Below are 15,508 nucleotides of genomic sequence, written 5' to 3'. Positions count from 1 at the left end.
TCACAGCAAATCCAAGGTGGATCTGCACGTTGAATTGGCACAGGTTTTACACCGGATGCCCTTCTTGATGCAACTCCACATTACATGGAGAAATGTGGCAGGCAAACCTTCCATACTGAAACCAAGTGCACTAACCACTTGGCTACTATGTAATCAATCAGTTTAATTGCTTTTCAGATTTTATGTTGTTTAGTTTTTTTTTATTGTTTTTATGTTTATATATATATATATATATATATATATATATATATATATTATGCAAATAATGGATGGTAAGTCGTCCAACATAGAGAAATATTGGATGATGCCTCGTCCAATATAACTTTTCTTCATCCAATATTTCTCTATGTTGGATGACTTACCATCCATCAATTGTTATGTTCTCCAACCCCCTCCCAAATTAAGCAAACAACAAAGAGTCAAGTAAATTAGATCAATTTATTTTGTTGTGAACAGCATATGAATGCTTCTCAAACGTCAGTAGCGTGCTTGGAACGTCAGTAGCTTGTCTACCTTCTTAGTGTTTTTGGCATCCTTGGAGTTCAATAGTTCCACCAGTTCCTCCTCTGTGAACTCAGCAAACCTCACTGGCAGATGATTTTCTGCTGTTGTTGACATGTTTGTTGCCATTTTTTCAACCAGTGTCTGTCAGCTAGTTCCTGACCTTCATATGCCGTGCTCTGATTGGCTAGCTGTTGGCAGTAAGCTCTAACGCTATTGGTCAGTGGGAACTGATCCAATATAACTTTTGGTCCTAGCCTTTTTGGATCCTTTTAGATCCAACATAACTTTCTGGTGCCAAGCATGCCAAAATACAGGTAAATGATTTACAGAAAGGCTAATCTGTGATTGGCTATTGCAATCTGAGTGGAGAACACACACACACACACACATATATATATATATATATATATATATATATATATATATAATGATAATGTAAAGCACTTTGAAATGCCTGAAAGTTAAAAGACCCAGTCTTTGATCTGTATTGCTGAACGTAAATCCTGATTGCTTTCAACAGATAATCAGAGTCAGGATCAAAGTTAGTGCGGATCAAAGATCAAAGGCACAATCTGCCTCTTGATTCGGAGTTCGTTGATCCTAATTAGAGGATCAAAGCAAGAAAAACATACAAACAATGATTAAAGCATACCCTCCTTGGTGAGGATCAAAGACCGGATCAAAGTTTGGCAATCAGGATCTAAGAATGTTAAGAATGTTGGAAAAGAAAGGGATCAAAGTGAAATGTAAACAGGAGCGTTAGTCAGCTGGAGGTTTGTGGTCTTTAAGTGTTCTCGATAACATCGAGCAGTTTCTGTACGACACGTATAATTTAAATCCTGAGGCAGTGAATGCTTTAAAAATTCCTTCTTACTGAAGTTGTTTCTTCAGTGGAAAATAAACAAATGCACACAACAACTGTCTGCTTGTGTGTCTGTTGTTGTTTACTAATCGTGAGTTGCAGTGCCACCTTCTGCTTCATTAATGTCACTGTTTAATGGTGTGCACGGTGTTGATGATGAGTTTTCTCCTGCTGAGCATTTTATAGAAGTCTGCCGGCAGACTGTAAGATGATACCTGAGCTGTATCGGATGTCTGTGACATTCTGTCTTCTTCTGCAGTACTGAGGATGGCAGGAAGAGGTCGCTGTCCGGCTGCAGCAGCGACTCTGTGAGTGTAACTGGTCTGCCTGCGCCCACACGCAGAGTCTCGTGGAGACAGAAGATCTTCCTGAGAGTGGCATCGCCCATCAACAAGCCCTCTGCATCCATGTACACAGGTGTGACACTAAACACCGGACAACATAATTACTTTACTGAGACAGATTTGGTGCTGAAACAATGCAAAACACGTTTTATACTTAAGGGTACAGTGGGACGTACATCTTAGAGTTTAGGTCAAATCTCAGCACGTTGCTCTCAGGATTTCTCATGCAGGTGCAGAAAAAGTGACTTGCATAAAATTAAAATGAAAGGCATCATGGGACTGATGCAAAACCTGCACGTTGTGCACACTGGGATATGTCAGTGTGCACAGTGTTCTGATTACTAAAACCGGTGGTGATAATTAGTTTTGTAGAAAACTCCAACTTTTTGTTGAAAGGTAACACAACGTCCTATGTTTATTATTCTCTCACTCACAAACCGGAGCCCTTTATAGGCAGGAGACATCAGGACCTCAAAGAGGACGAAATGTCTTGAACAATGTACTTACTGAAAACACATGCCTTCCATGTGACTTATACCAGTCAATCACAAATGTTTTGCTAATCATTGTTATATTTAGATAATCTCTCGAGCTTTATAGATTGCTGAGATATAACAGAAAATGTTTTGTTGATTTGATCTTTTCAAAAGTTAATCCTCTCTAGATATCTGCCCAAGTAATATTCCCATCAAGTTTGGTGAAAATCTGTCTGTTTTCTATTTATCTTGTTCACAGACAGACAGAATATTCTGCTTGAAGTTTTGACATTTAATTTTGCATAATTACATTAAAAATAAAAATCTGAACATGGCAATATAATTCACAGTGTTTTTTAAGTTTAAAATTAACCCCAAAATATTTACGATTATTTTTTAATGTAATGGCAACAGTAAGGTGATGGCAGGGGAGAGTAGCTAGAGCATAGGATGGTGGTTTGTAGGATGACTTTAGAGGGAAAGAAGAAGAAGAGATTCAGAGCTCAATAAAAGAATCAAATGGTGGAAATTGAAGGAAGAAGACTTGTGTGAAATTCAGTGGCAGGTGAGAGAAGCACTGGATGGAGGAGATGCAGTTTTGGACAACTGGTAAAATACTGTAGATGTGGTGAGGGAGACAGCTAGGAAGGTATGGGTGTGACATCTGGACAGTGGAAGGAAGACAAGGAGAATTGGTGGTGGAACAAAGATGTCCAGGAAAACATAAGGAGAAAGAAGTTGCCAAAAAAGAATTGGGATTGTTGGAGAGACGAAGAAAGTAGACAGGAGTATAAGGAGATGTGGCGTAAGGCAAAAAGAGAAGGGGAAAAAGCTAAGGAAAAGGCATTTAGCAAACTGTACAAGAAGCTGAATAGTAAGGAAGGAGAATAGGACAATTGGCCAGACAAAGGGACAGAGCTGGAAAGGATGTGCAGCAGGTTAGGGTGGTAAAAGATGCAGTTGGTAATATGCTGACAAGTGAGAAGAGTGTAGGGAAGGTGAGGGCATATTTTGAGGAGCTGATGAATGAAGAAAATGAGAGATAAAAGGCTAGATGATGTGGAGACAATAAATCAGGAAGTGCAAGAGATTAGTAAGGATGAAGTGAGGGCAGCTATGAAGAGGATGAAGAGTGGAAAGGTAGTTGGTCCAGATGACATTCCAGTGGAGGCATGGAAAAGTCTTGGAGAGATGGCAGTGGAGTTTCAAACCAGGCAAGCCCGTGTCATGGCAAGATAAACTACTTCAAAGCCAAATAGGTGAAGGATCACAATGCAAGAAACGGTCCAATAGTCTCTTCAGCCTGAGCTGGTTTGAGTTTGGAAAACAGCTCTGAACGCTATCAGACTAGAAAGCAATCCGGATTGAATCCCAATCGAGCCAGATTGCCAACCCCAGTCTGAATGAGGTCTAAGATCATACGTACTGTCTCCTTTTGTTCAGATTGCTCTGATGTCAGGGAGCTGCTGCCTCTCTCGCCTCGGGCCTCGGGTTCCAGTAGAGACCCCTTGGGCTGCCTGCTGACCCCGGCTGGTGACCTCACCGGTGAGCATCCGAAGAGGACGGGAGCCGAGTACCGGGCCCTCTGGAAGACTGCGATCCGCCAGCAGATCCTGCTGCTGCGCATGGAGAAGGAGAACCAACGGCTGGAGGGTGAGTCAGACACGTCACTTCATTAACTTTCCAGAGTCTGAAACATGAAAAAACAGCACATTATTCAAGCTGCAGCACCAACTATTTTTGGACGTTGGGTGTATTTGTTTGTCTGAAGACACTGGAATTCTTTGTATCATGAAGCTGTTGTGTTAATGTAGAAAATTTCTCACAAAGAACGTTACTGTTTGATTTATTTATTTATTTAATTTTCCCAGCGTGTCAGATGTCTTGTTTGTTTTGTTTTCTCCTCATGTCTCTACCATTTATTATTCTATTTTCCTGTTTGGTTTAATTTGTATTTTTGTCAGAAGCCACATGAGATACTTTGGAATAAAGAGAGCGACAGCCAGGACCATAAGTATTTGGACAGTTAGTTCCACCACAGCAGAGTTCTTATAGTATAGACTTTTAACTTTAATCCAGTTGGTTTAACCAAAATAGGGCCTAAACCATTTGGACAGAGGAAGCGATGGAAAGGTTGTTAAACTTTGTGAGAAATAACGTTACAGTAATACTGAAATAAAAACGACGAAATGGCAATATTTAGTGAGACAGTTCGGGCCAGAAGATAAAACCCAGCAGTTGCATTCCATCAGTTAATGGAAACACTTTCATTCCGTTACAGCGTTTTCTCAACATTCTGATAATATCACTTAATTTTTGTGCAAATCTGTAATGGAAACCAAGCAGCAACACTCAAGCTCCCACTTTCACCTTATTGCCGATGTCATTTTTCTTGTAGTTTTTCGATTGGTGACTTGAGGCTGCCTCCAAAACAGAGCACATTCCCATAGAAGCCCATGTTAAAATGTCCAACTTTAGAGCAGAAATAAATATGTTTACAGCTTGGTACAAAAACGGTTTTGGTCTCAATAGATAGTTTCCTCCTTTGTGACAACTGTACAGGGCTGAATGTTTTTTGCTAAGTTCTTAGTTTAAGATGTCTTAATAAATTCTGTATAATTGTGGGCGTGGTTGCTGTCCATTGATTCCTCCCCTCGAAGCATCTGACTGAAACGGAGCCACTCGCTTTTCTGTCTATTTGGAGTATTTTATTACAAACACCTGAAATAATCTGCCTTGTTTTGCGGTGAAACATCCTAACGGATCATCTAAGACACCCTTGTTATAATATTAACGCTGAGTGAAATTCTCATCTTATTTAATATTGTATGCTAATGCTAACTTTTAGTAGCTGTAGGTAGGTGCATGTAATGCACGATTAATAAGGAAATATGCGGTGGGTAACTTTTACTGTCCGCACCAGAGTAAACCCTTACGAGAACCACCACACAGTCCCCAAAACTATGAATTAATAAAAGCCAAAACTAAGGTTAGCTGTTAGCTGCTGGTTTGAACTGAGAGAGAGGGATGTGTTCCGGCTTTGTTTGTCACACACGGAGCCACCAACGCTCCACCCCTTTATGCATTAATGAGTTCATTGTGAGTCAGTGTGGGCGGAGCACTCAACATGGCGACACCCAGAAAAGGGGGGTCATTTAGGCTTTTCCGGGTCTCTGTAGAAAACCAATGGGTGACACAGGCTCTGTCCAGTATGTATACAGTCTGTGATGGAAATGCAGCTACTGATTGATTTCAGGTTTCTGTTGGAATTAAAAAGATTCCTGCTGCTGCATGCATGTGCTGGTTTGAAGAACAGACAATAAAGTTTCATATTTATCATCACTGGACTTACAAGGAACAGCGGCCTGAGTGGCCATCAGGGCCCTGCGATTAGCAACAAGGCTTTATGAGCTACTTCACTGGTGCTCACATATATTAAAAGTCAAAGTTTCACAGCTGAATATGCAGATGTTTTTATGGTGTTACGTAAAAAATTTGGTGATCCACCCGCTCACGTCAATGCTAATAACGCTGTGTTTAAACATGCTAATCATCTAAACATAATATGAATATAATCAACCAAGATGGATTTATGATTTGTTTTAATACATATTTATTTATTCTTTTATATGCTGAATATCAACACATTGTTTCCTTTGTTTGTTACCACGACAACAATGCTGGTCTGAGGACTTAACAGTGAATAAACGTTTTGAATAGAAGGTAAGAAATATGACTGGGAATAATGATTTTTGGTGCTGGTGCTCGCGGCCTGTTTTTTTTTGTTTTGCATGTTTGGTGTCATTCGTGGTGAATGTTGTTTCTGTCCTCTTTTTGATCTCTACTGGTTATTTTTATTCAGCTTCTCCACACCTTCAGCTTAATACGGTTGTTTCTCTGGTGCAGATGGGTTTTTTGTGGTTTGTGTTCATGTGGTTTTTCCGCTTAGACCGACTTGCTGTCATGAATCTGTATCATCACATTGGAGAACATTCACGTACACGAGCACATAGTTTGGATTTTCTGTTTAGAGCAACATTATTGGGTTTTGATCCTCTGATTCACCAGAGAATCACAATATGATGAATGATGCTATTATAAAACACTCAGATTTCATTGCCAATGCAATCTTAAAAATTAAAAAACCCTGCTTGCATATTTTAATCAAAGAATTAACAATATGTAAAGATTTAATAATTTACATCCATCATTGCTTCCATCCTTTAAGTGTGTCAACGACAGTTCTATTTCAGAATAGTAATAAATTAATTTCCTGGCTCTGCCCCAAAGTGCATATTTGCCCAAACATGTAATAATTCAATATTTAAACATTTTATGATTTAAATCACATATTGTCCACCATTTTCAATACAGTATGTCAAAATTATATATTTATATCATTTTTTTTTTGGTCTTTCACAATTGTAAAAATAAAAATGTATTTAATTTCCTGACTCCAGCCTGAATTGCATATTTGCAATTAAATAAATTAATATTTAAATATTTAATGATTTATTGATTACATCCACCCTTTTCAATATGTCAAAATTATATATATATGTTTTGTGCTGTTTTGCTTTTGTAAAAAATATTTATATATAGTATAGTAGATAAATTGCAGAATAAACCTAACATTTTTGCTGAATTTTCACAAAAAACATTCATTTTTAAAAATAGTTTCTTGCACATTTAAGTTTCCCGACATAACAGTTTATCCAGATTTAATAAGATATTTAGTTATTTTTTTTAACATATTGAAGGATGGGCCTACAATTTTTTATTTTATTCCAAGCTTCAGTAAGTTTGACAGTTTAAAAAAAAATTCAGTTATAATAATCCTGGTTCTGTCCCACTGTCATATCTGCCAAAAAAAAAGTTTCTACTGCAGGTCAGACTCAACCTTCTCTCCATGTTTGCTGCATTTATTTGCTGGGTGACATAATGTCCTTAAATTAAGGTCTTTTCTTATCTGTTTCTGTGGCGGTGGTGTTGCAGCGAGTCGGGATGAGCTGCACATCCGCAAGATGAAGCTGAACTACCAGGAAGTGGGACAGTGCTCCAGAGAGGGACAAGCATTATGGGAGAAAAAATTGACGGCCCCGGGCAGAACCACTGTCCCACAAGACACGGAGGAGATGTACCGCGCCCTCTGCCAAGGTTTGACGCGCCCAGCTCTGTGCCAGTAGAGACGTATGGCTTCACTAACGTGTGGCGCGCTGGTTCTCGTCTGCAGGTGTTCCCAAGAGCAGGCGTGGAGAAGTCTGGCTGCTCCTTTCCCATCAGCACCGGCTGCGACACCGACTGCCGCAGCGCCAGCAAGCGGCAGACATCCAGTACCACGACCTGCTGAAGCAGCTCACCACACAGCAGCACGCCATTCTGGTGGACCTCGGTACGTAAAACGCTCCCAGTGGGACCATTAACCACCAAGATGCTACTAACTGTTTACAAAAGTACCTCAGTCACATTTTTGGACCGTTGACTACGTTGCTGAAGTACAGCAAGGAGTCAGTTAGAGGACTTTACATCATTTTCAACCAAAAAATTAATCAGAGCAAATAGAAACTTGGGGTAAGTGAACAATTTAAGTTCAAAGTTTGCTCTTTTAGCCTCTGAGTGGGAGCGTATTTTGTTTGTTACCCTGAGCTCCAGCGACAGCGCAGCTATTCCAAGGTTCTATTCCAAGGTTCGTCTTTTTACAATTTAACTGACATGGGTGAGCAGATCTTTGCCAAACTTGGTGGGAATGTTCCTTGGCTGTACGTTTCCAGATGATTAACTTTTGGAGCGGTTTGGTCAGAGATCAAAGGTTGTTAAGAATGTTGAATATCTCCAGATGCAGTGGAGCTAGAACAGTTTATACAAAGCCTGTATCGATTAGGAAGCTATTTGTAATCAAATGTTATTATAATGACATTATGGTAATGTCGCAAAGACAAAATAAATAGGTAAAAAATGCACACCAAGATCCTCTGCTGAGGTGCATATGCAGAAATAGTAACTCAAATATAAAGAAAAAGCATAGCACACTCAAAATACTGATGTCCTGCTGCTGTTTTATTTCATAATAACGTTTCGGCCAAAGGCCTTGTCAGATTGCAGCTTCAGTTGGACCAAGTGTTCAAAATTGTTTGTCAACCCAGGTGCTCAAAACCCCCTCCAACGAGTGGGAGGTCCCAAGAGTGATGACACCCAGTGATTTCAGCCCATTCTAAAAATCAGAAGACAAAATTATTAAATGTTCATAGGAAAAACATCAGCATAAACAGTACATGATTACAAAAACATAATCACAAAAAACATCTTAAATCGAAGTCAGTGTTGAGTCCATGAGGAGTGAGAGTCTTCAAATGGTGGATCCAGAAGTGCTCTCTTTTTGACAGTAGCACTTCCAGGTTCCCACCTCTTGGTGGCAGAGTTACATGTTCAATACCAATATATCTTAAAGAAGAGATAGGATGATTGAACTCCACAAAATGAGCTGCCACAGGATAATTAAATTTTTACATCTTATTGTGCTATGTTCTGCAATGCGTGTTTTTAAAGCCCTGCTTGTTTTTCCCACGTTGGCTTTTCCACATGGGCAGGTAATCATGTAGATAACAGATTTTGATGCCTCTGATGGGTATGACTTTACCAGTGTGGGGATGTTTAAAACTGTTACAGCAGTAGGTGTAGTTACGTTGACTACAGCCTCCACACCTGCGATTACCATCAGGGATAGGAGTCAACATGATTTGTCCTGTTTTTGGTGGAGAAGGAGGAAGATAGGAATGTACCAGTTTTCCTCTTTTGTACACCACCAGAGGGTGCTGTTTAAAGCCCTCCCCCAAGGTAGAGTCAGTTTGTAAAATGTGCCAATGCTTTTAAACTGTTCAGCAGGTTTTGAATAAACAGTAGAGAATATGATCCTTTTATTGGCACTTTTGGAGGGATTGACCCTAAGTAAATCAGACCTTGGTCTATTTTTTATCTTTGTGGCAGCCTCATTCAAAACTGATTTTGTCGCAAAGACGTCATGAAATGATGATGTAATTGATCCAGGATGTCTCCCCGACCAGTAAGACTGGAGATGTGATTTAAAGGTCATATCGATCAGCTCATTATGTTATTACATGGTGCCAGTGTAGTAAAAAAAAAATGCATTAATTTTTTTTTTTTGGGGTAATGATTATTCCATCTTTAATATGTTTTTTCTTTTTTTTTTAACCCAAAAAAAATTGTTCAGGAATGTGTAGAAAAATACTTCAATGCAGAACTTCTACTCCATTCTTAAAAAAAAAGGGGGGGGGACTGAATATTCATATGTATGCAAATGAGTTCTGCCTTGAACCCCGCCCACTGACCCCGTTCTCTAAGTGTGCACTGTTGTGTTTTCTATTTGCATACCGGGCTGTCATTGGCTCAGAAAGAGGGGAACAGATAATTACTGAGTCAAAGAAGATCAGAATGTGCCTTTTTTAAATCTCTTTAACAGTTTTGCTTTATGACATCGAGGGATGGGACCGATCCGATACCAACGTAATTCACGTATCAGAAAATACCGATCCATCCCATGACATTTTCTGATACCGGAGAAGAGCCACTGTGAATCCTCTCAACTGCTGTTTGCTCTTTGCTTGTTTACTGCTGAGCGGGAGGAGAAGGGGGAGGTTTCTGAAGCCGGGCTGTTTGACAGAGCTCTCTTCCACAGTGTTCTAGCTGCTGTTAGCTGCAAATTTCTGCCCGACTCGAGGATTCAAATTGTCTATTGTTCGAGCACAGATTTTCTGAAAATTGTTTCTGAAAATTTGTGCTAAAAAGTTAGCCGCTTCACTGTCCCGAGGCTGTAAAACGCCAGCTCAGCGTGCAGCCGAGGAGGAGAAGCTGAACAGAGATTCTGTCCGCTGAAAGGGGGAAAAAGTCTCCATTAAAATCCTGCGCGTGAGCGTCAATGATGATACATTTATTTTACAGTTGAAAGGCTTCGTGTTTCCCAAAAGTTCGAAGTTTGTGCAGCACTTACACAGTGAGAGAGGAAGAAAAAGAGAGAGAGAGAGATGGAGGGAGAGAGAAAGTGAGCAAGAGAGAGAGAGAGAGACAGACAGACGAAGAGGGAGAGAGAGAGAGAGAGAGAGAGAGAGAGAGAGGGACTTGGGACGGTGATCAAGATGGCACCTGTGTTTGGCTTCACCATCGCTGCTGTCCGCGTACCTGTTGTGTGTGTGTTGTTGATTGTCATCCTGCTGGTCTACGATGGTCTTGCTGCTCGCTGTGTGTATGACCGTCAGGCTCTGCTCAATATCCGAGCTTCTATGGAGAACTATGGGGCTTCATTCTCGTCTTCTTTTGGTGATGAGCTCTTTCGGTGGCCTCCGTTTGTGCCGTTAGCCGGTGATGCTAGCGCCAGTCAGCGCTACAGGAGCTCCCGCGGACGCAGACGAAGGCGGGGGAGAAGAGCCGGTGTGCAGGTGAGGCTGAGGCTGTTCTGGAAACGCAGAGTTGTGGGAAAATGTCGTCGATCCCGTTTGATCAACCTGCTTTCTCCAGACATGTGGATGTACGGCCCATCTCCCTCGCTGGATCATCACCGGCGGCCCTGCTGTCTCCGTCAGGTGTTTCCTGATTTTCCCGTGGCTGTGGTGGCCCCCCCGCTGGCGCGTGAACCCCGCAGGCGAAGTGGTTCGTCTCCGCGGGTCCTGTGTGCCTTCCCCCGGCAGTCTGCTATGGAGAATCCAGCTGCAGCTCCTCTCAGGATGGTGCTGTTAAATGCATGCTCCGTTGCTAACAAGACTTTCATTTTGAATGATTATATTCGCTCCAAGGACCTGGAATTTTTGTTTCTAACTAAAACCTGGCAGAGGGAAATGGAACACGCCCCCCTCATTGAACTCTGTCCCAAAAATTTCCGTTTCTTCAGCTCGCCGCGTTTGTGTGGACGTGGTGGCGGACTTGCTGTGGTCTGTAGGAGCAGCTTTGTGTGTCGACGTGTGAGTTCAGAATCGTTTCCATCTTTTGAATCACTGATTTTAAAAGTTGGGAGAACTAATCCTTTTTATTGTGTTTTAATATATCGTCCACCTGGTCAATGCACTTCCTTCCTCAAGGAGTTTAGTGACTTTTTATCTACAACTCTCAAGCTGTCCAGACTTTTAATTGTTGGTGATTTTAATTTTCATGCTGATGATGCTTCTGATAAATCTGCTGCTAAATTCATCAGTCTGATGGAATCTTTCAACTTGATCCAACACGTGTCTGGCCCCACACACAGCAAAGGTCATGTTTTAGATCTTGTTTTTACTCTGGGTCTTAATATTGAGTCTATTTATTCTGAGGATATTTTTATTTCTGATCATGTTTGTATTCTTTTTAATTTGTCTCTTAATCTGGATTGTCCGTCTGCTCCTCCTGTGATCTGCTCTCGCATTTTTAATCATTTTACTGCAGATGTATTTTCTGCTGCTTTTAACCTTGATGAGTTGTTTAGTTCAGATGATGTTGATATTTTAGTTAATTCTTTTAATCATCATTGTCTCTCAATTTTGGACAGAGTGGCTCCTTTTAAAACCAGACACGCCCCTCTGAATAACTCCTCCCCCTGGATGAATGACAGTATTCGTAGTGTTAAGAGATCATGTCGGAAAGTGGAGAGCTTGTGGAAATCTACAAAGCTCCAGGTCCACCTCCTTCATTTAAAGGAGCTTTTAATCTCTTTTAATAATATGGTGAAAGATGCGAGGGCTGCTTATTTTTCCACTTTAATTTCTAACAGCCGACGGAATCCAAAAATTTTGTTTGACACAATCAGAGACATTGTTACACCTGCATCTCCTGCTGCTATCATTCAGTCAAATGAAGACTGTGACAATTTTTTGTCCTTTTTTTTTTATCAGCAAAATTCGTGATATCAGGGCAAATATTAATCCCTCTCTTTCTTCTTCTGTTCCCTATCTTACCCGGCCATCAGTTCTGGATAGTTTTAAACCTATATCACTGAAAGAGCTCACTGGTCTGGTGGACAGATTGAAACCTTCCTCCTGCCCACTTGATATCGTCCCTACCTCCTTTTTTAAAAAGGTCTTCCATTCTATTGGCCCAGTTGTCTTATTGATAATAAATAGATCACTGCTTTCCGGCTATGTCCCTCAGTATTTTAAACAGGCAGTTATTCACCCTCTTTTAAAAAAGCCTAATGCTGATCCTTCACGCCTTCAAAATTTTAGACCAATTTCAAAGTTGCCTTTTATTTCCAAAGTCTTAGAGAAAGTGGTGGCCAAACAGCTTAATGAGGTTTTAGCTGAACATAATATTCTTGGTAAATTCCAGTCTGGGTTCCGCCACTTGCACTGTACAGAAACTGCCCTTCTCAGAGTTTCAAATGATATTTTAATGCGCAGAGATGCAGGTGAATATTCTGTACTTGTCCTTCTGGATCTCTCTGCAGCTTTTGACACGGTGGATCATGGAGTCTTAGTTGAGAGACTAAGGACTTGGGTGGGCATTTCTGGGTCTGCTCTGGACTGGTTTTTGTCTTATCTTTCACACAGGACTTTCGCTGTTGCTGCTGGTAAATTTATGTCCTCCTCTGCCATGCTATCCTGTGGTGTGCCTCAGGGTTCTGTTCTGGGACCTATATTGTTTGCTCTATATTTGCTCCCACTTGGTCATGTCTTGAGTAGTTTTAAAGATGTCTCCTACCACTGTTATGCAGATGACATCCAGCTGTACATCTCATTCACTCCTCAAACGGTCTCTAGGGTATCTGCTCTTCAGAACTGTGTTGAGGTTATTGGTGACTGGATGGTGGCCAACTATTTGTCCTTAAATATAGCAAAGACTGAGGTCCTTGTTTGTGCCCCTGACGAGTTTGTTCCCACTGTGGTTGGGAATCTTGGTTCTCTGGCCCCTTTTGTTCGCTCAGCAGTGAGGAACTTGGGTGTTACGTTCGATCACTCCCTCAATTTTGACGCGTATGTTACCTGCCTGGCACAGTCTTGTTTTTTCCATTTGCGCAATATTGCCCGTCTGCGCAGCATTGTGTCTCGGATGGAGATGGAGATGATCATTCATGCATTTGTGTCATCACGTTTGGATTACTGTAACTCTCTATTTTTTAGCCTTAGCAAGTCCTCTTTGGACCGCTTACAAACGGTTCAGAATGCGGCTGCGAGGCTGCTGACAAGGTCATCAAAGAGGTCACATATAACCCCAATCCTCTCCTCCTTGCACTGGCTCCCCATCCATTTCAGACTCCAATTTAAAATTCTAGTACTGACTTTTAGAGCTCTGCATGGTCAAATGCCATCTTATATCACCGAGCTATTACATCCATATGTGACAAGTAGGTCTCTGAGGTCTTCGGACCTAGGCCTATTGGTTGTGCCTAGGACAAGACTGAAGACCAGGGGAGACTGTGCTTTCGAGGTGGTGGCACCTAAAATGTGGAATGCATTGCCTTTGGACCTACGCTCCGTGGACTCTGTTGAAACATTTAAAGTGAAGCTAAAGACCCTTTTGTATAGGCTGGCTTTTACCTAGTTTTTATGGTTTTATGTTTCTGCTGTTTTTAATTTCTCTGTTCTTATGTGAAGCACTTTGTGATTTCTATCTTGAAAGGTGCTATATAAATAAACCTTACTTACTTACTTACTTACTAGAGTGCTGTCTTTTCTCTTTAAGTCTATAAAAATAAGGCTATAAAAGTCTATAAAAAATAAAAGTAATTAATACTTTCATAAAACATCAAATCTCGGCTTTCATCTTAGATGCACCTTCTGGCAAATTGTAGCTCAACTTACAGGTCTCCTTTTTAAAAGAAAATCATCATATAAAATCAACAGTAATAACAATATAATAATATTAAAGCAAACAGAGCTCTGGTATCGGATCTGAAAAGTATCGGTATCATCAGATATCCAAATCCAGGTATCGGGATTGGATCAGAAGTGAAAAATTGTGAATCGGTGCATCACTAATGACATCAACAAGATCTGATGGGGGGAACTGTGACTGCTTTCCTCAGGTCGGACCTTCCCCTCCCATCAGTACTTCTCGACCCAGCTGGGAGCGGGCCAGCTGTCCCTCTATAACCTGCTGAAAGCCTACTCTCTGCTGGATACGGAGGTACTCACGCCGATCCTGTCCTCCAGATTTCATGTGGACAGATGATGAGGACGCAGACTGAAGGATCCATCTTTTCTTTCTTTTTTTTTGCTGCCCAGGTCGGCTACTGTCAGGGAATCAGCTTTGTGGCTGGCGTGTTGCTGCTCCACATGAGCGAGGATCAAGCTTTCGACATGCTCAAGTTCCTGATGTATGACCTCGGCATCAGACGCCAGTACAGACCGGATATGATCTCGCTGCAGGTGAGCCTGCGGATGCGTACACGAGACAACCGCCGTGGCAGTTTTAACAGCCCCAGAATAACTTTTTTCACTCTGAGACAACATGAATACCTTCAACACACAAATATACAAGGACTTTTATACAGTAAACAACACATCTATAAACCTTTGTGATGTCATAAGACCTGTAACCAGGTAATAGAGAGATAGAAAAGATTTTCAAACACATTCAGATCTGCCCCAGAATTTAGGAACTCTTCTCTGGGATGGATAGGATGTAGTCTAGCTTCTTCAGAAGCGCCTTTAGCGTCCGCACTACCCCATGACCACCTTCCTGTTCATGTCACCAGTCACACCCAGGGCTGTGAAATGAAAATTGTGAAATCCAAGGAAAATTTGCAGGGGGTCTGGGGGGCATAGGCCCCCAGGAGCCGGGGTTTCAGGCCCTGTGGGATCCCAGAAACCAAAATAATTTTTTATCTAATGATACATTTTCAGAATCTCATAAAAAAAAAAAAAAAATAAATAATCTCAGAATTAGTGCATATTTAAATGACCCTGTATTCAAGTTTCATTTGAACTGTCAGTGATCATGTTGAAATAACAGAATATGACGTGGAAGTAGGACCTGAAATGATTTTCCTTTTAATTGTAAACCAAATTATGCATTAACTCATTAAGACTGAAAACACTGTTAACGCATTTCAGAAACCACAGCTAAAGCTTGTAGAATATTTTGAAAATCATGGTAATATATCAATAACAAACCGTATAGTAAAAAAGCAACATATTCTTGTGTAAATTTCTGTAAATCCACTAAAAGCAACATTGTCTTTTTCCCATGAAAAAGTCTACATTAGTAAAAACTCATTTATATTCTTGTGTAAATTCATTCAAATCCACAGTATTTTTTTTCCAATGAAAGAAAGTCTAGATTAATGAAAAAAGTCACATAATCTTTTCTAAAATCCTGTTTGAACAGCACGTTTATTTTCCAGA

At 40.8% G+C, this 15,508-nt stretch overlaps 1 protein-coding gene across 6 annotated transcripts in view; it reads left to right on the top strand.

Moving 5' to 3' along the window:
• The window catches only part of tbc1d4 (TBC1 domain family, member 4), an 88,516-nt gene that overhangs the window by 52,582 nt on the left and 20,426 nt on the right, over positions 1-15,508 (top strand). For 4 of the 6 annotated variants that reach the window (XM_034187233.1, XM_034187231.1, XM_034187234.1 and 1 more), the window contains 7 exons: positions 1,626-1,783; positions 3,630-3,839; positions 5,907-5,909; positions 7,182-7,343; positions 7,420-7,578; positions 14,188-14,288; positions 14,387-14,530. In XM_034187233.1, the coding sequence (XP_034043124.1) occupies positions 1,626-1,783; positions 3,630-3,839; positions 5,907-5,909; positions 7,182-7,343; positions 7,420-7,578; positions 14,188-14,288; positions 14,387-14,530 (937 nt within the window). The remainder of the gene's footprint in view (positions 1-1,625; positions 1,784-3,629; positions 3,840-5,906; positions 5,910-7,181; positions 7,344-7,419; positions 7,579-14,187; positions 14,289-14,386; positions 14,531-15,508) is intronic. The other 2 variants (XM_034187232.1, XM_034187235.1) reach the window with 1 other exon arrangement.

The sequence above is a fragment of the Thalassophryne amazonica genome, chromosome 14, assembly GCF_902500255.1.
Source record: "Thalassophryne amazonica chromosome 14, fThaAma1.1, whole genome shotgun sequence".
NCBI classification, from domain to species: domain Eukaryota; kingdom Metazoa; phylum Chordata; class Actinopteri; order Batrachoidiformes; family Batrachoididae; genus Thalassophryne; species Thalassophryne amazonica.
The sequence above is the reverse complement of the archived record's forward strand: the minus strand, read 5'-3'. Positions and strand labels throughout refer to the sequence as shown.